At 51.3% G+C, this 21,155-nt stretch overlaps 1 protein-coding gene across 3 annotated transcripts in view; it reads left to right on the plus strand.

Annotated features, from left to right (window-relative positions):
* THAP4 (THAP domain containing 4) overlaps positions 1–20,830 on the plus strand; it is a 41,379-nt gene extending 20,549 nt beyond the window's left edge. For 2 of the 3 annotated variants that reach the window (XM_032636842.1, XM_032636844.1), the window contains 4 exons: positions 6,440–6,599; positions 8,005–8,114; positions 8,825–8,928; positions 20,520–20,830. In XM_032636842.1, coding sequence (XP_032492733.1) covers positions 6,440–6,599; positions 8,005–8,114; positions 8,825–8,928; positions 20,520–20,639 — 494 coding nt within the window. In that variant the 3' untranslated portion in view covers positions 20,640–20,830. Of the gene's footprint in view, positions 1–6,439; positions 6,600–8,004; positions 8,115–8,824; positions 8,939–20,519 lie in introns of all 3 variants that reach the window. The other variant, XM_032636843.1, reaches the window with a different exon arrangement.
* Positions 20,831–21,155: the final 325 nt, after the last annotated feature.

Raw genomic sequence — 21,155 nt, forward strand, 5'->3', positions numbered from 1 at the left:
TCCAAGCAAGCGCTCCGTTTCTACTCACAGTGTTTCTTCTGGCTTTTAAAAGAAGAGTCATCTTAGAATTTTCTAGTCTTTTTAAATATACAGCCTTATAAACACACTGCTGCCCCTTCCACTTTCTTAGTGTGGTGACAGTGTTCATCACATGTGAGCTCCGTACTCAGTGACAGCCGACACCTGAGCGAGGGGTTCTGTTTCCTGAGGACTCAAGGAACCTCGGCTCGGGAAGGCTCCACGTGGCCTCGTGTGCACCATCCGGCCCTGTCAAGTCTGCTGATGAACACATGTGGGGCTGAATCTCCTGGAGGCGGGGAGCGAGGCCCTCAGCTCTCACCCCACCCCGCCTGCTCTTCCCGAAACGCCCTGCCACCCTCTGTCCAGGGGCCTGTGCCCGGCTGAGTGCCTCTTTGGTGCTTCTGACCTGTGCTGGTGGCAGTGTCCACCTTGGCTCGTGTGGCCCACACCGCCGCCCTGATAGTGCCAACCCCCCAGGACACCGGCCGCACCTGGACTTCTCCCCCGGCCTCCCCCACCTTCTGTCCTCATTCACTCCCTAACCTACGTCGCATCTTAAGCCTCGCTTCCCATTTTCTGGTTTTGGCGACTCTCCTCCAAGTGTCTGACTTCCACCCTCAGTCCCCGTGGCCACCTCCCTGGTCCCCATGCCCGGGACTGGTCAGCCCCACCTTTCGCCTCACCTGGCTGTAGTTTGCACACCCAGCTCCTCCCCTGCCTCAGCCTGGTGGGTGGTAGCCTTCGCTCAGACCTGGCCCGGGGCTGCTACCCCGGAGCGAGGAGGGCAGGCGGGACCAGTTTAGGTGGGCCGCCGGCCAGCCCTGCCATCTTGTCCCACGACCCTGCAGGTGTAAACCGCGTGGTCCAGGCCCGCCTCAGGCCCACCAGCCCAAATCTCCCGGGACCAGCTGGGCTCTGCATATATGTCAGCCAGCCGCCCCCATGCCCCGTCCTACCCATTTGAGAGCAGCTGGGCTCCTGTCCCTTCAGAGGACCCTCCGTGGAGCCCTTTTCCACCTGTGCTCCTCCTGTCTCGTCTCCGGGTCCCTGAGGCAGTTCCTTCCTCTTGCTGGAGTTTCTTATAAAAACATCCTCTCTTGCCTCCTAGCAGTCGAGGGTGCAGTGGAGACCCCCCAGGTCCATCTTTAATCCATCTTTGCTCTGCCTCCCCCCACCTTCCAGGTGCCAGTGTTGCGGCGAGTCCCTGGGCCCCTGGGGGCTGGGGGCCGTGGAGCATCCCTACAGGTAGACTTCGCAGGCTCTGCAGCCCCGTTCTCCCGCTGGACCGGCTGTGCTCTCCTGCTCATGGACCGCTACGACCGCGTCCTTACAGGCCTCTCCCAGCAGGTCCTGTGGCTGTTCCTCCTGCACTGTTCAGGCTGCTGGTTTCGCGTTGACATCAGGGCAGTGGGCCTGTCCGTACGTAGGCAGCGTCCCTGTGTCCAGAACAGCTCCCTGTGCATCTCAGACAGTGCAAAAACCTACTTCCTCACTTAGAAACCCAGCTGAGGGCAGCTGCAATGTCCCTTGACACTCTGGAAGCCATTGGTTCAGGTTGCAGGGGGGTCGCTGGTGTCACCAGCCTCTCACTCAGGCTGGAAGAGAGAAGGGACGAGAGGCCGCGAGGGGGGCACGCACAGGCCCTGACCCTGGGGCCAGGGGAGCGCCGGGCCCTCCACAAGCCCTGTGTCGTGAGGACAAGGCTGTGACAGCTCATGGACTGGGACCACTGGGGATGAGGGGCTGGGACTCCCCACAGCCTGGTCTTGTTTTAATTTGAACATGTTTAGAAATCAGGATATTTTACCCCCAAAGTCAACATTTCTGGTTTCTCTTAAAATACCAGAATACCTGCAACGGAGAGCCCGTCGTTGCGGGGCAGCAGTCCCCCTGCAGGGACCCGAGACCCAGGAGGCGAGGCCACCCCGTGCTGCTGTCGCACAGCCGGCAGGCCAGGGAAAGGCGGGCGTCTCTGCTTTCTTTTTTTTTTTTTTTTTTTTTTTTTTTTTTGCGATACACGGGCCTCTCACTGCTGTGGCCTCTCCTGTCGCGGAGAACAGGCTCCGGACCTGCAGGCTCAGCGGCCATGGCTCATGGGCCCAGCCGCTCCGCGGCATGTGGGATCTTCCCAGACCGGGGCACGAACCCATGTCCCCTGCATCGGCAGGCGGACTCTCAACCACTGCGCCACCAGGGAAGCCCTCCGCTTTCTTTTGATGCTTGTTTGTTTCGCGGAAGTTTCAGCTCCTAATGTTTCTACTCAGGTAGCATTTACATGAGTGAGACAGCTTAGGTGTTCCCTGGATGAGGTTTGATGGGTGCAGACCCCTCAGCCAGCACCCTCAGGCTCTTTTGTGTCTTCTTCTGACTCCCCTCCTGTAGATCTGCGGGCCTGATCTAAACGTTCTTACAAGTGGAGTCATGGAATGTGTACGTTTTTGTGTCTGGCATCTCTTTTCGTGGCATGTTTTTAAGGAATATCTGTACTATTTTAATTTCTAGTCTCGCATTGTGATCAGACAGTATGGTGGGAACTCTTATTAGTTTTTGAAACTTACGGGTTTTCTCTGACCCCTTATAAGGTAAGTCTTCATGAGTTTTTCAGAGGAACTTGAAGGAGTATTCTTTAGTTTTAAGCTACAAAGTTCGGTGTATGTCAGAACCACCTCACTATATTGTAGAAGCTTCTATTTCGTTATTTGAGTATTATTCACTTGAACATAGATATGAATGGAGATTTCCTGTAGTTTCTTTCTATCAACATCTGAGCGTCTTCAGTAATTTCTGCTTTATAAACATTGCTGCCATGTTTGGTGCATGCGTATTCACAGATAATCTCCACGGTGACCTGCGCCCTTAGCGTTCTGAGAAGCTGCTCCTTGTCTGCTTGAACGCGTCTTGGCTTGAGCTTCACTTCACCTGATTTTAGAGTCATAACGCCTGACTTCCTGCTGCTTGCCTTTGCCCCACCTTCTGATGCTTTTCCACATTATTTTAGGTGCATCTCTTGTTTACAGCAAGTGTTGAGGATCTTGCTTTGTGATTCATCCTGAAGAGCTTTTTCTTTTAACATGTGACTTCAGGTGTGTTTGGTGTTAGTTCTGTCTTAGTGCTTTATAGTGTGCCTGCTGGGTTTTGTTTTTAAAGTAAATCTTTCCCACATGGCCTGTTCTTGGTTGGGCAGCCTTGGGGCCACGGACCCTCCGTGAGGGACCAGCAGACCTGCCCTGCTCCCCGGGCTCCCGCTCCGCCCGCGGTTTCTGTGCGCAGCTGGGGCACCCACCACCCATGCCCAGCGCTCACGTCTGCTGTCCCGTGGAACATGTTCAGGACTTACTGCAACTCCTCTGCCATCATCTCGCATCGCCTTTTGGTGAAGCCTGTCTTCTAGGAACACCCTCAGGGGGAACTCACAGGACAGCATTCCGTGAGTGTTGAAAACTGGCCTTTCCAGTGTTCTCAACAGGAATGTGGCCCGAGTTCCTACCTAATTTTAAATATTCTACTAAACGTATTAAAAAGGTAAAGAGAAACAAGTGAAGTTAACTTTAGTATATCATTTAACTCAATATTATATAAAACATTATTATTGCTGATTTACGCGAAGTTCCTTTTTTTGGACTGAGTTTTTGAAATTCAGCGTGTGTCTTACACTTAGAGCGTGTCTCAGCGGACCAGCCACCTTTCACAGGCTCAGTGTTGGACGGCCCGGCCTGTACCTGGACGGCAGGGAGGGCTCTGGTGGCCTCAGGATCCTCGGATCCGCGTTCCCTCCCCGTGTCCCTGGGGAGCCTGCCACCCGTGTTGCTGTGCAGAACGCTGCTCTGCTTTCTCTGTGGACCTGCGCTTCTGGCATTTCCTACATATCGGATCGTGCACCAAGTGGCCTTCAGCGTCCGCCTTCCCTCTCTCCGCGTGCGTTTTCAAGGTCGTCCTCATCTAGAGCTTCCCTCCTTTTTGTGTCCAAGTTGCACTCTGTGTCTGCGTGATCTTTTGATCCCCTCGATGTTGGAGGACATTTGGGGTGTCCCAGATAAGCCTCGTGTTCAGGTCTCGAGGGGGCGTGTTTCCGTCTCTCTCGGGTGCTGCGAGGGCAGGATTGCCGCCCGGTCGTGGCTTCCTGCCCTTCCTGCCGCCTCCCTGGCGGCCGCGGGGGCCACCCTCCTCTGCGACCAGCTGCTTCCTGCAGCCAGAGGCCTCAGCCCTTCTGCTCAGACCTCCAGGCTCTGCCCAGAGTCAAGGCCGGAGCCCTTCCAGGGGCTGACATGGTTCTCCCAGCCAGCCCTCCCCAGCCACACTGGCTGCCTGTTCCTGCCCAGTAAGGCCAGCCCGCCTTGTGTCTGCAGCTTGTCCGCCTGGTCCGCCCTCCCGAGCAGCCGCCGGCTCCGGTCCCCAGCGCGGGCTCTGCTCCCCGCCCACCAGGGTCCAAACTTGCCCCGTTTAGTAAGATTGCAGAAGGTCCCCACAGCCCCCAAGTCTCTTTCTGGCTCATCACCTAGTGTCTGGGAGGTTCTGCCCCTTCTACTTATCCTTGTGTCCAGCCGGCTCCCCTCGCCGGGACGAGTGTCTGTCTCCCGTCCGCTGGCTGCTGGGCCCCTCTCCCTGGACGATTGTGTGGCACGTGGCACAGATGAAAGAATGAGCCACACGTCCCCGAGAGTCAGCAGCAGCAGGGTCTGCTGGAGCCCAGACTGGATTCTGAAGCTCTATTCTTTACTTCCATCAAAGATTGTAACTAGCAGCCTGATTTCAATTTCTCTTGCTGTCTAATGATGAAGGTTTGATCAGTCAAAGCTCCAGTGTTGCCATCCTCGCTTTCTAACTTTCCACCGGCAGTTTGAAAAGGAAGTACCGGAAGAGACAGCCAGGTTGGAAAAGAAAGGGAGCTTCACGCCGCCCCACCCCCCAGAGCCTGCCCATTTTATGCCTCATGAGGCTCAGAAGTCAGAGGTGTGAGTCCCTGTTCCCCACCCTCTGGTTCGCGCTGCATGCCCAGGCCTGGCCGGGAGCTTGGCCCTCCTCTGTGGTCCCCAGCGCTTCTTAGATGCTGTCTGTTGCTTCTCCACCACCAGAGCCCTTCGAGCTCCTTTTCCCCTGGGTGTCATACTCCCAGACTGCTTTCAATCTAGTCGAAGGTTGTGTGATTTTAGAGGCCGAGATGCTTCCCGAACTCCCGTCCCCTTGGTGTGTGTGACTAGGGAGCAGGTTCCTTTGCTCTGGCATTTTGGAGCTTGTTGATAGAACCCAGAAATCAGTAGTGTGGCCTTGGGAATTCCCTGACGGTCCAGTGGTTAGGACTCTGTGCTTCCACTGCCGGGGACCTGGGTTCGACTCCTGGTAGGGAAACGAAGATCCCCCAAGCCCCATCATGCAGCCAAGAAAAAAAAGTAGTGTAGCCTCCCACGCAGCTCAGCTGACACTGGCCTCTCTCCTCTTCTGCTTTTGCTTAGTATCACTTGCACTGTCTGCCTGAAGGCACTTGGGTTTGAGGCGTGACAAGGCGTGGGAAGCAGGCGTACTGGGAGGAGCATTTTGGCTGCATCTGGGACCCAGACCACCTGTCCCTGTGCCCCTGGCGGGCCAGGTGCGGGCTCCAACCCCGCCTTCCCGTGGTCTCAGGGCGAGTCCACCGAACACGGCGGGCGTGGGGATCGCGTGAGCCCATTTCTGAAAAGCCGCTCAGCAGCACGTGGTCCTTAGCCAGGCTCCATCCCCTGACTGCTGGCGGGTAGGAGTGGGGCGTGGGGCTGGGCTAGAGCTGCCTGGGAGCCGCTGGCAGTGGGCGCGGCCACGGTCCTGTCGCTGGGGCCTTTCCACCTGGCTCCTCCCCATTCAAGGCCTTGCTGTCGTCCCTCTTCAGTGACGGTGGGTCCTTTTGAGGGTCCTTTCCCTCTGGGTAATGGTCTAAAGGAGGCCCACGGGAGCTGCTGGTGCAGACCCTCGGCTTCTCCCGGGAAGCTGAGTCCACAGTCGCCTCTCGCCCGCAGGGTGCGCTCTTCACGTCTCACTGGCCCCAAAGCCCTCCGCTCCGCTCCCCACGAGCTTCCTTCTGCCCTTTACCTCCATCGCCAGGCCGCTGTGCCTGGGCACGCTCACCTGGCGTGGGGCCTGGCGTTGCCGCTTCCCCAGCCCTCCTCGGAGGCCGCGCGGCCTCTGGCCTCTCCTTGCCCTCCGGGCCCTCTCCTTCTCTTCTCTGTCGAGGTGCTGCCGGGCTCCAGAGCTGCATCTGGCAAGAAGACGTTTGCTAATTGCTTGGCCTTTTTCTCCCCCTCTTGACAGGTGGCTGGTGGCGTGTTCAGGGCCCCGCAGGGCAAGCTGTAGTGACTGGGGCCTGCCCAGTGCAGAGTGTGAGTCTCCGCACAAAGCCCCGCAGGGACTGCTGGCAGCAGCCGCTGACGCTCTCTCCTTCTGTCCTCAGAGGCCCCCAGAATGAACCCTGTGCTGGAGCCGCTGTCCTGGATGCTGGGCACATGGCTGTCAGACCCGCCGGGAGCTGGGACCTTCCCGACCCTGCAGCCCTTCCAGTACCTGGAGGAGGTGCACATCTCGCACGTGGGCCAGCCCATGCTGAACTTCTCGTGAGTCCGCCCGCTGCTCTGCTCTCTGAGATGAGCCAGGTGAACGCCAGGTGGGAAGGTACAGAGGGCACCTGGTGGTCTGTTTCAGAAAGGTGCCCTCTTCCTGCCCTGGCACCTGAGGCGCACACTGGGTGGAAATGGTATCTTCTTGTGTTTTAGACAATGTGAAGGTGACCACAGAATCTCAGTAATCCAAACGTGGAGATAAGTGTGTGTGTTCAGTTAAATCCTCCATCCCCTGCAGTGTTCCTGTGTGGAAATCAGTCACCCCAAGATTACTGAAGATAGGGGGCCCGGCTTTCATTTAGTCCTACCCCTGAGCCAGCCGAGGGCTCAGAGAAGCTGGTGTCTCGTGGTTCTCAGATTCGTAGCACGCAGCAAAGCGCTTCCCTGCCACTCCTGAGGAAGCAGGTCGCGGTGCAGGGCGGCTAGGTGGGGAGTGCCCGGGCCGTGGGTTGGTAGGGAGGGGGCGGAGGATATATTGTCTCGTACCTTTTTGCATGATTCTTGACTGAATGGGTGAAGGGAAAGAATATCCTGCACATAAACAAAAGGTGGAAATTCTGGGTCATGCAGAGTACCCCTAATAGAAAGCAGTCTTAAAAAAAAAAAAAAAAAAAAAAAGAAAGCAGTCTTTTTAAACTATGAGCTGTAACCCGTTAGAGACATTTATGACTAGCATTAATTAATTTTCTTTTAATGCTGGTCACTCAGTTTTGCGACTAACGTTAAAGAAAAATGAGAGTAGAAAATACATATTTTGGTCAATGTCGTGGTCTATGTGTATGTAGTAGATGGTATTTCTCGGTGAGGGCTTGTGGTCTCAAGAGGGTGTGTGAGCCATAGCCACAACACCAGCCTGTCAGAAGTTCATCCGTGGTAGCAGTAGATCCCCGCACGTCGTGCTGGTGAGGCTGTAAGCGTTGGTGTTGAAGTCGTGAGTCGGTGCTCTCAGGTCAAGGTGCAGCTCTTACTCACCACCGTGAATTTGCAGTGGTGGCGGCGTGATAAGACGCTGACTCCTCGCCTGTTCTGTTCTCCTTCCCTGTGAATTAACTGGACTCCTAAGCAAGATAATAGCTCAGAAGAGGGAAGGCCTGGCATTGGGTGGGACTTTACTTTGTTGGTGGAGGGCTTAGGCTGAGAAGTGTGTGCGGTGCTGGGGCTGAAAAGGCCTTGGTGGGAGGACGGGTAGGGAGGAGAGACGGGGGAGCAGGGGTGCCCACACCTGTCGTCTCCCGTGTCTCCGCATGGCGTCCTTCACACGTGACTGTGTTTCCAGGTAGTGCTTCACGTTCAGTGGGTGGGATGCTTGCCAAGTGAGGAGGGGGCGGGCCACAAAGTCTGGCATGTGCTCTGGTGGGCACTGGGTACCTGGGCTTCACCTGTCGCATTACCCGTCCAGGTTCAACGCCTTCCATCCGGACACCCACAAGCCCATGCACAGGGAGTGTGGCTTCATCCGCCTGGAGCCCGACACCAACAAGGTGGCCTTCGTCAGCGCCCAGAACACAGGTACTCCCCTTGCCGGCCTGCCTTGCACCCACGCGCCCTGCGTGCTGCAAGCAGGTGGGGTGACATCTGCCCCCCGATTTCTGTGTGACCGCAGACGTGGCCCCGTGGGTGCATTTCACGGTGGACAGTGTCGGGCCTTTGGACGGCTCAGGGGGAGCTGGAGAGTGGGGGGCCGGCAGGCGGGGGGCTGCGGGCGTGGCTCTGTGGGAACAGGCCGGCTTCATCTCCGGCCCTCTGCACTCACATCTGTGCTGTCGCTCAGCTTCCCATGCAGGTAGGGTTCTGGGGGTACCTAGACCAGGGAGCAAAAGCTATGTCTGGAAGTTTGCTTTGCCCCCAGGGGGAATTCATCCGAAAATAGTTAACCAGGTTCATGAATTCGAAATTACTCAACACCCACCTACGTGACCCTTAACCTCGCTCACTGGCTCAAGTGCGTGCTCACTTCCTGGCAGCAGGTGGACAGTCCCTCCTGTCAGATCGCTGGGGGGAGTGGGACGGACCCCCATAGGTCACCTCTCCCAGCTGCAGGAGGAGTTGTGTCTTCTCCCTCTTGATACCTGGGGGGCCATCGCAGGTGACTGGGCAGTTATTGCCTCGATGGCCACGAGGCTCAGATTGGTTGAGCCCTTGATTGCAGAGGAGGGTGGTGAGCGCAGGGCAGCCGGGAGCCCCAGGCAGGCTGCGTGGGCTGACGGTGTCCCTTGCAGGCATCGTGGAGGTGGAGGAGGGCGAGGTGAACGGGCAGGAGCTGTGCATCGCGTCCCACTCCATTGCCAGGACCTCCTTCGCCAAGGAGCCCCACGTGGAGCAGGTGAGCCCGGGTGGGACCGCACGGCACCCCTGCCTTTGCACTCCATCCTGGAGGCCTGGCTGTCTCCGATCACCCGCTTCTTTCTCGCGCTCACACAGGCCATGATGTGATTATCTATCCCTGCTCATGCGCGGTTGGCTGTCCTCGGGTTTGTTCAACAAGTATGTCCCCACCAGCATTGCACGGCGGGGACCTTGTTCCCTGCTCCTTGACCAGTGCAGTGTGTTTTCAGGATTTCTGATTTTTTTAATCTGATAGATAAAAGGTGGTATCTCATTGGTGTTTTAAATTTAACTTATGAGTGAGGGGGCATTCTTCGCGCTCACTGGTGGTTTGTATTTCTTGTTCCGATACTTGATGTTCAAAGTCATTGCCTGTTTTTCTGCGAGGTGTCATTTTCTTGTTGATTTATGGGAGATTTTTTATGTTCTATGGATATTAATCTGTCGTCTGCTGTATTTGTGACAACACCCCCATCCGGTGGCTTAGGTTAGCCTGATTCATGATGTCTTCTGCCCACAGGCTGTACATCTTTCTCTAGTTGCCTCTCGGGGTCTCATCCTAAACGCCGTCTGAATTTGGGCTCTGGCTCAGGAAGATGTCTTCTGCTCCAAAAGGATAAAATTATTCTTCCATTTTCTTGTACTCTTACAGCTTTCCTTTTTTACGTGTAGACCGTTGGTCTCTCTTCCTTTTTGTTTTCACGTGATGGGCTCCAGAGACCCCGCAGGTAGCCGTGCACAGCAGCGTGGGGGTGCGCTGCAGGGATTTCGGACCTTGTTCGGTGTATTTCAGTAGATAACCAAAGTTGGTTTCTTTATGGTGTTGACCATAGAGGCCTTGGACACTCCATGGTGAAGTCTTAAGTGCTTTACGGTTCTTGATGCCGCTCTGTACCCCTGCCCTGCAGCAGCGCACAGAGGGCCAGCTGCCCCACACCCTTTCCCAGGCTGGGCCTTGAACTTAGGCCGTCCTGGTGGCTACCAAGTGGCATTGCAGTGTGGTGTTAATTACATTTTCCCAGTTACTAATGATGTGGCTCATCCTTGCAACGTGCTTATTTGCCGTTGTATTCTTTGTTTCATGACGTGAGCGTTCAAATCCTTTGTCCTTTTTCTCCAGCAGCTTGTTTGCCTTATCTTTGAGCTGTAAGAGTTTGTTACATATTCTGGACACAAATCCTTTATCAGGTAGATGTGTTGATAAAACTGTGCTCTCGGACTTCCCTGGTGGCGCAGTGGTTGAGAATCTGCCTGCCAATGCAGGGGACACGTGTTCGAGCCCTGGTCTGGGAAGATCCCACATGCCGCGGAGCAACTAAGCCCGTGCGCCACAGCTACTGAGCCTGCACGACTGGAGCCTGTGCTCTGCAACAAGAGAAGGCCGCGACAGTGAGAGGCCCGCGCACCGTGATGAAGAGTGGCCCCCGCTCTCCGCAACTAGAGAAAGCCCTCGCACAGAAACGAAGACCCAACACAGCCAAAAATAAATAAATAAATAAATAAAAAACTGTGCTCTCAACTTAAAACTTACCATTTCATTTCTTTAACAAAATGTTTTACTTCTGATGAAGTTCTGTTATCAGTTTTTTCTCTTACAGTTAGTGCTTTTTGTGCCCTGTCTTAACATTTTTTGCCTAACACACACTTTCACCTGCATTTTCTTCAAGAATTTTTACAGTGTCTCCTTTTACATTAAGGTTTATTATTTGGGAATTTATATTTTTTTATGGTGTGAAGTAGGAGTCAAGATGCTTTCATTTTTTCCTAGATAGATATCCAGTTGTTCCAGCACTATTTTCTTTCTTTCTTTTTCTTTTTTTTACAATTTTATTTATTTTTGGCTGCGTTGGGTCTTCGTTGCTGCTGGTGGGCTTTCTCTAGTTGTGGCGAGCGGGGGCTACTCTTCGTTGCGGTACGCAGACTTCTCCTTGCGGTGGGTTCTCTTGTTGTGGAGCACGGGCTCTAGGTGCAGGGGCTTTAGTAGTTGTGGCACGTGGGCTCAGTAGCTGTGGCTCGCGGGCTCTAGAGCGCAGGCTCAGTAGTTGTGGCGCACGGGCTTAGTTGCTCTGCGGCATGTGGGATCTTCCCGGACCAGGGATTAAACCCATGTCCCCTGCATTGGCAGGCGGATTCTTAACCACTGCACCACCAGGGAAGTCCTTAACCCATTTTTATTATTTTTATCCTCGCTCAAAATATTTTATTTCTTCAATGGTTTTGTTTCCTTGAACAGGATTATTTAGAAGAATGTTACTTATTTTCCAACTATTGGAGGATTTTCTTGCTATGATTTCTAATTCAGTTCTATAAAACCCAGAGAACGTGGTCTGTTTGAAAGTTATTTTGTGCCCCATATATGATCTAACTTGGTGAATGTTTCATATGCACTCAGAATGAATAAGTATTTGACAGTTGTTGGCTGTAGTGGACTGAAAATACCAGTTAGGTCAAGCTGATTGATAATGTCGTCAGATTTTCTGTATACTAGCGTGTTTGGGGGCAGGGGGTTCTTGGTTGTATCTAATTACTGAGCGGTATTAAAATCTCCAGTTATGACTGAAGGTATTTCAGTTCCTTTCTTTGGTTCCATCTTTGCTTCATAACTTTGAAGCTGCGTAATTTAGATGCATACAGATGATATATGTATTATATTTATGAAATGTCCTTTATAGCTTGTAATACTATACCTGGAAGTCTGCTTTGTCTGATACTAATGTAACCGCACCTGCTTTCTTATGCTTATCATTTGTACAGTATATCTTTTTTCCTACCCTTTTCACATTCAAATTGTGTCTTTATACTTACAGTACATTTCTTATAGAGTCTTGCTTTTTTTCTCTAGTCAGAAAACTCCTTATTTTAATTGGAGTATTTAGTTCATTTACGTTTAACGTAAGTATTTGTAAGGGTGGCTGTACGTCCACCATCTTGATTTGTCTGCTTTACTTCTTTCTTGGCTTTGTTCCTCTTTTGTTCCTTTAGTATGTTTTCTTGGGTTAATTAAGTATTTTTAGCATTCTGTTTTATTTCTTCTATTAGCTTAACTGTATCCTTTTTTTTAAATAGTTGATTTAAGGCTAACAATATGCATGCTAAATTTATCAAAGTCTGTTTATAATCCGTGATACACTGTTACATTTCCCACTTCACGTGTGTGTTTATAATCAGTGATACACTGTTACATTTCCCACTTCACATGTGTGTTAATCTTACAGCTGTGTAGAATTGCATTTATCCTCCTTTTGTGCTGGTGTCATCATACCTTTTACATATAAAAAGTATCCACCTTATAAACCTTCACACTAGGATTTTTGCTTTACATAATCAGTTGACTTTCGAAGAAATTACAGTGGGGGGGGCAGGGGAGTAATCGCTTATAGTTACCCACTTAGTTTCTCTTTGTGTTGCTCTTTTCTCCTTCTATAGAGTTTCCTGTGGTATCATTTCCCTTCATTCTGAACTTGCGTTAGTGGCATTTCTTATAGTATAGGTCTGGCAATATTTCTTTGAGTTTATTTCACCCCCAACTTTTTTTTCTTCTCCAGTATTTTTTATTATGGAAAAATAGATACATAAAAGTTAATTATCTTAACCATTTTTAAGGGTACACTTAAATATATTCACATTGTTAATCATCTCCAGAACACGTTCACCTTGCAGAACTGAAACTCAGGCCCACTAAGCAGTAGCTCCCTGTCCTCTCCTCCCCTGACCCTGGCAGCCACTTCTCTACTTTCCATCTCTCCGATTTTGACTACTTAGGTACCTCATATCAGTGGAATCATACAGTTATTTTTCTTTTTGCATCTGGCTTACTTCACTGAGCACAGTGTCCTCAAGGTTCATCCATGTTGTAGCCTGTGTCAGAATTTCCCTCCTTTTTAAGGCTCAGTAATATTCCAGTGTGTGGATGGACCACATTTGCTTTTCCATTCATCCATCAATGGATACCTGAGTTGCTTCCACCTTTTAGCTATTGTGAATGATGCTGCTGTGAACATGGGTGTACAGATATCTCTTCAAGACCTGCTTTCAGTTCTTTGGGGTGTATACCCAGAGGAGGAATTGCTGGATCACGTGGTTAATTTTATTTTTAATTTTTTGAGGACCCGCCATAGCTTCCCACTTTACCTGCACCATTTTACATTCCCATCAGCAGTGCACAGGGGTTCCAATTTCTCTGCATTCTCATCATTTGTTGTTTCCTGTTTTTTTTTTTTTTTTTTTTATTTATCTATCTATTTATTTTTGGCTGAGTTGGGTCTTTTGTTGCTGTGCGTGGGCTTTTCTCTAGTTGCGGTGAGCGGGGGCTATTCTTCATTGCGGTGCACGGGCTTCTCACTGCGGTGGCTTCTCTTGTTGCGGAGCATGGGCTCTAGGCGCATGGGCTTCAGTAGTTGTGGCTCGCGGGCTCTAGAGTGCAGGCTCAGTAGTTGTGGCGCACAGGCTTTGTTGCTCTGCGGCATGTGGGATCTTCCCAGAGCTGGGCTCGAACCTGTGTCCCCTGCATTGTCAGACAGACTCTCAACCACTGCGCCACCAGGGAAGCCCTCCTGGTTTTTTTGATATCACTCATCCTAATGGTTGTGAGGTGGTATCTCATTGTAGTTTTGATTTGCATTGCCCTAAACAATAGCAATATTGAGCAACTTTTCATGTGCTTCTTGGCCATTCGTATATCGTTTTTGTAAAAATGTCTATTCAAATCCTTTGCCCATTTTTGAATTGGGTTGTTTGTTTTTGCTGTTGTTGAATTTTAGGAGTTCTCTGTTATTCTGTTTATGAATCCCTTATCAGATATATGATTTGCAAATATTTCTCTTATTCTGTGGGTTGTATTTTTTCTCTGTAAATAGTATCTTTCGATGCACAAAGGTTTTTAATTTTCATGAATTACAGTTTGTCTGCTTTTTCTTCATTGGCTGTAAATTGGTATCCAGGAAGTCATTGCCAAATCCAATGTCATTACACTTGCCATATGTTTTCTTCTAAGAGTTTTTATAGTTTTAGCTCTTACCTTCAAGGCTGTGATTCATTTTGAGGGTTTTTTTTGTTCATTCATTTTTTGTACTAATGTTAGGTAAGGGTACGGTTTTATTCTTTTGCGAGGGGATATCCAGTTTTCCCAGCACCATTTATTGAAAAGGCCGTCCTTTCCTCATTGAATGGTCTTGGCAACCTGGTTGAAAATCATTTGATAACATATGCAAGGATTTATTTCTGGGCTCTCAGAACTGTTCCATTGGTCTGTATATCTGTTTTTATGCCAGTGTCACACTGTTTTGGTCACTGTCATTCTGTAGTAAGTTTTGAAATCTGTTGAGAGTCCCTTGAGATTCCATATGAATTTTAGGATGGATTTTTCTATTTCTACAAAACGCATCTTTGGCATTTTGATTTGAATTTTGTTAATTCTGTAGGTCTCTTTGGGTAGTATTTGTTTCTTAATGATATTAAGTCTTCCAATTCATGAACATGGGATGTGTTTCCATTTATTTATGTCTTCTTTAATTTCTTTCTGGAGTGTTTTGTATTGGGTTGGCCAAAAGTTTCGTTCATTTTTTTCCTTAAGAGGGCTCTACTAGCACTTAGTTGTCTTTAACTTCATTCAAAACAATTTTGTTAGATTGTGTGTGACAGCTGTCATACCAGCATGCATTTATAGAAAGACTTATTGTGACTTCCCTAGTGGCGCAGTGGTTAAGAATCCGCCTGCCAATGCAGGGGACACAGGTTCGAGCCCTGGCCTGGGAAGATCCACATGCCGCGGAGCAACTAAGCCCGTGCGCCACAACTACCGAGCCTGCGCTCTAGAGCCCGCGAGCCACAACTACTGAGCCCACGTACCACAACTACTGAAGCCTGCGTGCCTAGAGCCTGTGCTCTGCAACAAGAGAAGCCACCGCAATGAGAAGCCCACGCACCGCAACGAAGAGTAGCCCCTGCTCACCGCAACTAGAGGAAAGCCCGAGCGCAGCAACAAAGACCCAACACAGCCAAATAAATAAATAAGTAAGTAAATACTTATCAAAATTGGTGAATTTTTGTATAGCCATTTTAATATCGAAGATGGAAGAAAAAAGCAACATTTTGAGCATATTATGCTTTATTATTTCAAGAAAGGTAAAAATGCAACCAAAATGCAAAAAAAAGGATTTGTGCCATATATGGAAAAGGTGATGTGACTGATCAAACGTGTCAAAAGTGATTTGCAAAGTTTCATGCTGGAGATTTCTCGCTGCCCGATGCTCCACGGTCAGGTAGACCAGTTGAAGTTGATAGCCATCAAATTGAGACATCAGTTGAGAACAATCAATGTTATACCATGTGGGAGATGGCCGACATACTCAAAATATCCAAATCAAGAGTTGAAAATCATTTGCACCAGCTTGGTTATGTTAAATCACTTTGATGTTTGGGTCCCACATAAGTTAAGCAAAAAAAAACCTTCTTGACCGTGTTTCGACGTGCAATTCTCTACTTAAATGTAATGAAAGTGTTCTGTTTTTAAAACAAATTGTGACAGGTGATGAAAAGTGGATACTGTACAATAATGTGGAATGGAAGAGATCGTGGGGCAAGCGAAATAAACCACCACCAACCACACCAAAGGCTGGTCTGAAGGTGATGTTGTGTATATGGTGGTACTGGAAGGGAGTCTTCTATTATGAGCTCCTGGAAAACCAGACGATTCATTCCAACAAGTACTACTGCCAATTAGATCAACTGAAAGCAGCACTCAGCAAAAAGTGTCCACAGTTAGTCAACAGAAAGCGCATAATCTTCCATCAGGATGATGCAAAACGGCATGTTTCTTTGATGACCAGGCAAAAACTGTTACATCTTGGCTGGGAAGTTCTGATTCATCCATCGTATTCACCAGACATTGTACCTTCGGATTTCCATTTATTTAGGTCTTCACAAAATTCTTTTAATGGAAAAAATTTCAATTCCCTTGAAGACTGTAAAAGGCCCCTGGAACAGTTCTTTGCTCGAAAAGGTAAAAAGTTTTGGGAAGATGGGATTATGAAGGTGCCTGGAAAATGGCAGAAGGTAGTGGAACAAAAGGGTGAAAACGTCGTTCAATAGAGTTCTTGGGGCTTCCCTGGTGGCGCAGTGGTTGAGAGTCCGCCTGTCGATGCAGGGGACACGGGTTCGTGCCCCGTTCCGGGAAGATCCCACATGCTGCGGAGCAGCTGGGCCCGTGAGCCATGGCCGCCGAGCCTGTGTGTCCGGAGCCTGTGCTCCGCAACGGGAGAGGCTGCAGCAGTGAGAGGCCCGCGTACCGCAAAAAAAAAAAAAAAAAAAAAAATAGAGTTCTTGGTGAAAATGAAAAATGTGTCTTTTATTTTTATGTGAACACCGAAGGCACTTTTTGGCCAACCCAATATATGTGAAATTTTAAAAAAAAGAAAGAAAAATCACAGAAACAGAGTAGAATGCTGGTTACGGGGGGCTCAGGTGGGGGAAATGGGCAGATGTTGCCCAGTGGGTATGAACGTCCAGGTGTAAGATGGACAGCGTGGCACTAGAGTTGACAGTGCTCTGTTATATTAGTGAAATTTGCTAAGAGGAAAAAGATGTAACTGTGAGGTGATGGATGTATTAACTGACCTTATTGTGGTAAACATTTCACCATATACACATGTATCAAATCATCATGTTTCAACTTAAACCTATACAGTGTTACATGTCAGTTATATCTCAATAAAGCAGGGTGCAAAGGAGGGGAAAGGAGCCAGTATTGGCAGCAAGCAGACTGCACCTGTTCTAATTCTTCTTTTTTTTTTAAATTGGAGTAGAGTTGCTTTACCATGTTGTGTTAGTTTCTGCTGTACAGGGAAGTGAATCAGCTGTACATGTACATACATCCCCTCCCTCTTGCAAGTCAGTGAGAGAAACGTGAGGCCTGCACTGTCTGTAGTTCTCCAACAGTGTCCTGATGTCCTTGTTTATCAAACTCAGCCCCTTTCTTCGTGACTCAGCCCCCTCCTTGATGCCTTAAGTGTTGTATGGGGTGGCTTCTTGGTTTTTTCATTTTAGGACCTAAAGCAAAGTCAAATCCATCTAACTCTCTCTCCTGGCCTTTCCTTCTCCACATTTTCCCTACTGGACAAGACATAACAGGAACAAGAAATCATTAAAACATCAAGAAGTTCCACATCGAGTTTCTCTCTACCGTAATATTTCTCTTTGGTCTGTGCAGTCGAGGAAAAGTGAGCACACTTGGCTAAAGTAAGAACTCGTGTCGTTGTCAAGATGGCCTCTGTCCCTATGTTTAGAGGCTCCTTGGAGTTTGCCTTTGCCATCGGAGTTGGGCCCCAGCTGTGCAGGCTTCTCTCCAGAATGTGGCTCCCGCAGCTTCTGCTTTACCCAGTGGCCCCAACAGGCTCCACTTTGAGGGTTTAAAGGCAAACAGTTGCTTCCAGCCCCACCTTGTTTAAACTTGTTTAAACGAGGGTCAGTCTGCAGCTCAGGTGGATTCTCATCCTGAGGGTGGACTTGGCATGACCTCAGGATCATCGTCGGCAGAGGCCGTGGGCGCCGCAGGAGATCTGGTTCTGAGCCTGAGCGATGTCATCTACGACCTGCCTCAACTTTAAATTCTGCCAAATAACTTTCATTTGAAGAGAAAAATAGCATGAGAAATTTCATCCAAGAGGCCACCAAGCCCAGAGGAACCTAACATGTGATTCCCGGGCACGGGGACACGCTGCAGTAGCAGTGTCGTCGCTGAGGGCACCACGGTGAACACAGCCCCGAGCGTGCGCTCCGGCGGCCGGGCAGCCCTCACACACCCTCTCGCTGGGACCTGGGGAGGTCGTGGGGGACCAGCGTCTCCGCCATGGGGTCTCTCCCGTGCCTGTCTCCCTCCTTTTGCTGCCCTGCGTCCTGCTGCCCGGTGGCTGTTACCGGATGTTCACAGACTTCGGCACACAGAAGCAGAGCCGAAGGCCGAGGGAGCGGCCGCCCTCGGGTCAGCACACGGTGAGATGGGCTGTGTTCTTCCGGCGTGGCCCGCAGCCCCTGCGGCATCGCGGAGGCGGGACGGGGGATGCAGGGCCGCGCGAGAAGCCAGGTAGTCCTCAGGTGCTGGTTTTCGGGTGTGACCGCAGCCTCGGCCCGTCGGGCGGGCTCCGTGTGAGAGACACGCAGTGTCTTCCCTTTAACGTGGAAAGGCTCACGGGGGGCAGGGGCCACCTTCCGTTCCCCGGGGAGGCATTTCCTTTGCCCCCGCCTGCACTCCCCCTGCACGTGTGGCGCTGGGCGTCTGGCATGAGGGCGAGAGCCAGTGTCCTGCATCGGTGGTGGGGCGTCGGGGGAACAGGTGCCCCGCAGGCCGTGGGCTCTGAGGACAGGCGGCCGCTGTCCTGTGGAAGCTGAGCGCGTGGCCCGTGGTGTGCGGAACACGGGCTTTGTTTCTCTCCACTGCACTTCTGTTTCCTCTGCAGAGTAGTTTCAAGGGTAAGAGCCTTGACTGTTTGTTTTTTTTGTTTTTTGCGGTACGCGGGCCTCTCACTCCTGTGGCCTCTCCTGTTGCGGGGCACAGGCTCCGGACGTGCAGGCTCAGCGGCCGTGGCTCACGGGCCCAGCCGCTCCGCGGCATGTGGGATCTTCCCGGACCGGGGCACGAACCTGCGTCCCCTGCATCGGCAGGTGGACTCTCAACCACTGCGCCACCAGAGAAGCCCCGACTGTTTTTCAATTAAATTCCAGAACAAAGGCTGTGGAGTTGAAGAAGCAAGTCCCGTGTGAGAATGTCGGCCCGCCACCCGTCTGCTTTCTATCTGTCTGTCCACCTCATCTGGGGCTGTGCCCTCCCGTCCTGCCCTCTGCAGCCCTCTCCTGTCCTCAGCCATTACCATGGCGAGGACAGCGCATTGACCTTTGACACCTGTGGACGGTGGCAAGGACCTTAGGACAGGGCTGCTCAGACCACCACGCGGTATGGTCCCTGGGGCTCAGGGTGGCAATTCTGAGGCACCGGGTCTGGGGCGGAGCCTGAGACTCTGCATTTCCAGCAGCTGCCCAGGTGGGGCTGGTACCTGGAGCCCACCGTGTAGCAGGGACGTAGGACACTGACTCTGTGTCCTCCTCCCACCTCTGCTTCTGCTGTCACGTGTTGTAAGTACGCACGCACACTAGACCCCACAGGGTTGTATAAATGCCGGTTAGCCCTCGTCGCAGCATCTGGGTGACGCACGGTTTTCCATACGTTTACCCTTGCTGTTGCTCTTCCTTTGTTCCTGCGTCTCTGCTTCCACCATTTTCCTTAAAACCTGAAGAACTTCCTCTAGTGTTTTGTGTAAAGAAGCGGGGGGGGGGGGGGGGGGGTCCTGCTGGTGGTGAATTCTCTGTGGATTTTTTTGTCTAAAAATGTCTTTATTTTGCCTTCACTTCTGAAGGGTGTTTTCACTGCAACCAGAATGCCAGGGGGACAGTTATTTTCATTGTTTTGAAGATGTCCTTCCTTTGTCTTCTAGTTTTCATCCCTTCTGTTGAATTTCTTGAATTGTAGACATCGCGCGTGAAAACCGTGGGTGACTTGAGGCCTGTTTGATGTTGTCTCCCACGAAAGGGCACTTCTTGCGCTTCTGGTGGTTTGTCCAGGAAGGGCAGATCCTGTCCACAGAGATAGCACTACTTTGAAACCGGACTTCCCAGTCTGTTTCTGGGGAACTCTTACTCCTGGGGTGCGGCCTTAAGGGGGTCCTGACCAACAGTTGGGCGGTTTTCCGCGGCCCCTCCTTCTAGACGCCGGGCAGCGGTTCCAGAGGGTGGCCCGTGCAGCGCAGCCCCGTGGGTTGGGGCGCACCCACCTGGCTCCCCAGCCTCTGGGTGGCCACTGAGAGTCAGCACCGGCCTTGGGGGGACGGCTGCTCTGAGCTGGGTCTCTCCCCTGCACGCCCTTCCCCCTGAGGCCTTGGCCTTGTAGCCTGGTTGCTTTAAACAGGCTCTGGAATCTGGCTTTCCTCTCTTTTCTGCCCAACGGTCGCTGGGGCCTGGCCAGCACGGGTTCTGACGCGCGTGGGCCCCCACCCCCGCCAGTTCTGGCGCCAGGTAGCCACCCCTGGAGGCGGCTTCCACAGTCCTCGGGCTTTCACCCTCTGTCCACAGACATTCCAGGCAAACCCATTTTCTCATCGGGGGCTCGGGTGCTGCAGGTCTGTGTTGCTGTTAGAAACAGCTGCTGTAATTGGCCCTGATGAATCGGGGGCTCCAGAAGTGCTGGTACCGAGTTTTCTGAGAACACGTTTGGCATCATTTCAAGCTGTGTAGGGAGGGACGCGCTGGACAGTCGGCCCCTAGGCAGATGGCGAGGCTGACGCCCGCGCTCACCTCCGGACGTTTGGGAACAGCTGAGCGGCAGGGAGACGGCACGGGCCAGGGGTCCGGACGCCCATCACGGCTGCCGGCCGAGTGTCTGTCACCCACTGGCAGGGACTCTGCCTGGCTCACAAGCCCCTGACACTGAGGTGAAATGTTGCGGCTGCCACGGGAGTGTCTGGCCTGTGGTGGCACCTCAGCGGTTGTTGAATCTTTGGAAGGTAAAATTAAGGCGTTTTGTATTTGTTTTGTTCTGCTCAGATTACCCGAAAATTCAGGCTGAATTCCGAAGGCAAACTTGAACAGACGGTCTCCATGGCAACCACTACGCAGCCCATGACTCAGCATCTGCATGTCACCTACAAGAAGGTGACCCCGTGACCCCAGGCGGAGCTGAGTCCGGTGGGGCTGGCCTGTGTGGTGACACTTCAGCTTCTCGGCAGATGCCGCAGCAGGTGTGGGTGCGGCCACAGGTCACCGTGGGTTCAAGGGTGTTGCCACGTGTTCCTGTAATGGCACAGAAAAACCAAATAAAAGGCCTTTATTTTTATGGCTAAGCATTTTGAATATTATCACTTGCATAGACTGCGTTTCTTTCTTCTGCTGGTGACTATTTGTTTTCAGAGTCGTTTCCCTAAAAAGTTAAAAAGGGGTGACTCTTTCTCCTTTCCTTCCCGCAGTTTTGACAAGATCTGAAAATGTTTACAAATCAACAGTAGTCAGCAACAAGGTGAAGAGAAAGGTAGGACAAAAAGGATTGCAGTGAATTTTCCTTTACTTTTAAAGAGCTGGGAGTATAACGGACCCCATTTCCATGTGGACGAAGGGCATTCCCAAGGCGAGAGGGTGGTAGTGAATTTATCATCATTCTGTAAATTTGATTTAGTCTCGGCAATA

This window comes from Phocoena sinus, chromosome 7, assembly GCF_008692025.1.
Source record: "Phocoena sinus isolate mPhoSin1 chromosome 7, mPhoSin1.pri, whole genome shotgun sequence".
Classification (NCBI taxonomy): Eukaryota; Metazoa; Chordata; class Mammalia; order Artiodactyla; family Phocoenidae; genus Phocoena; species Phocoena sinus.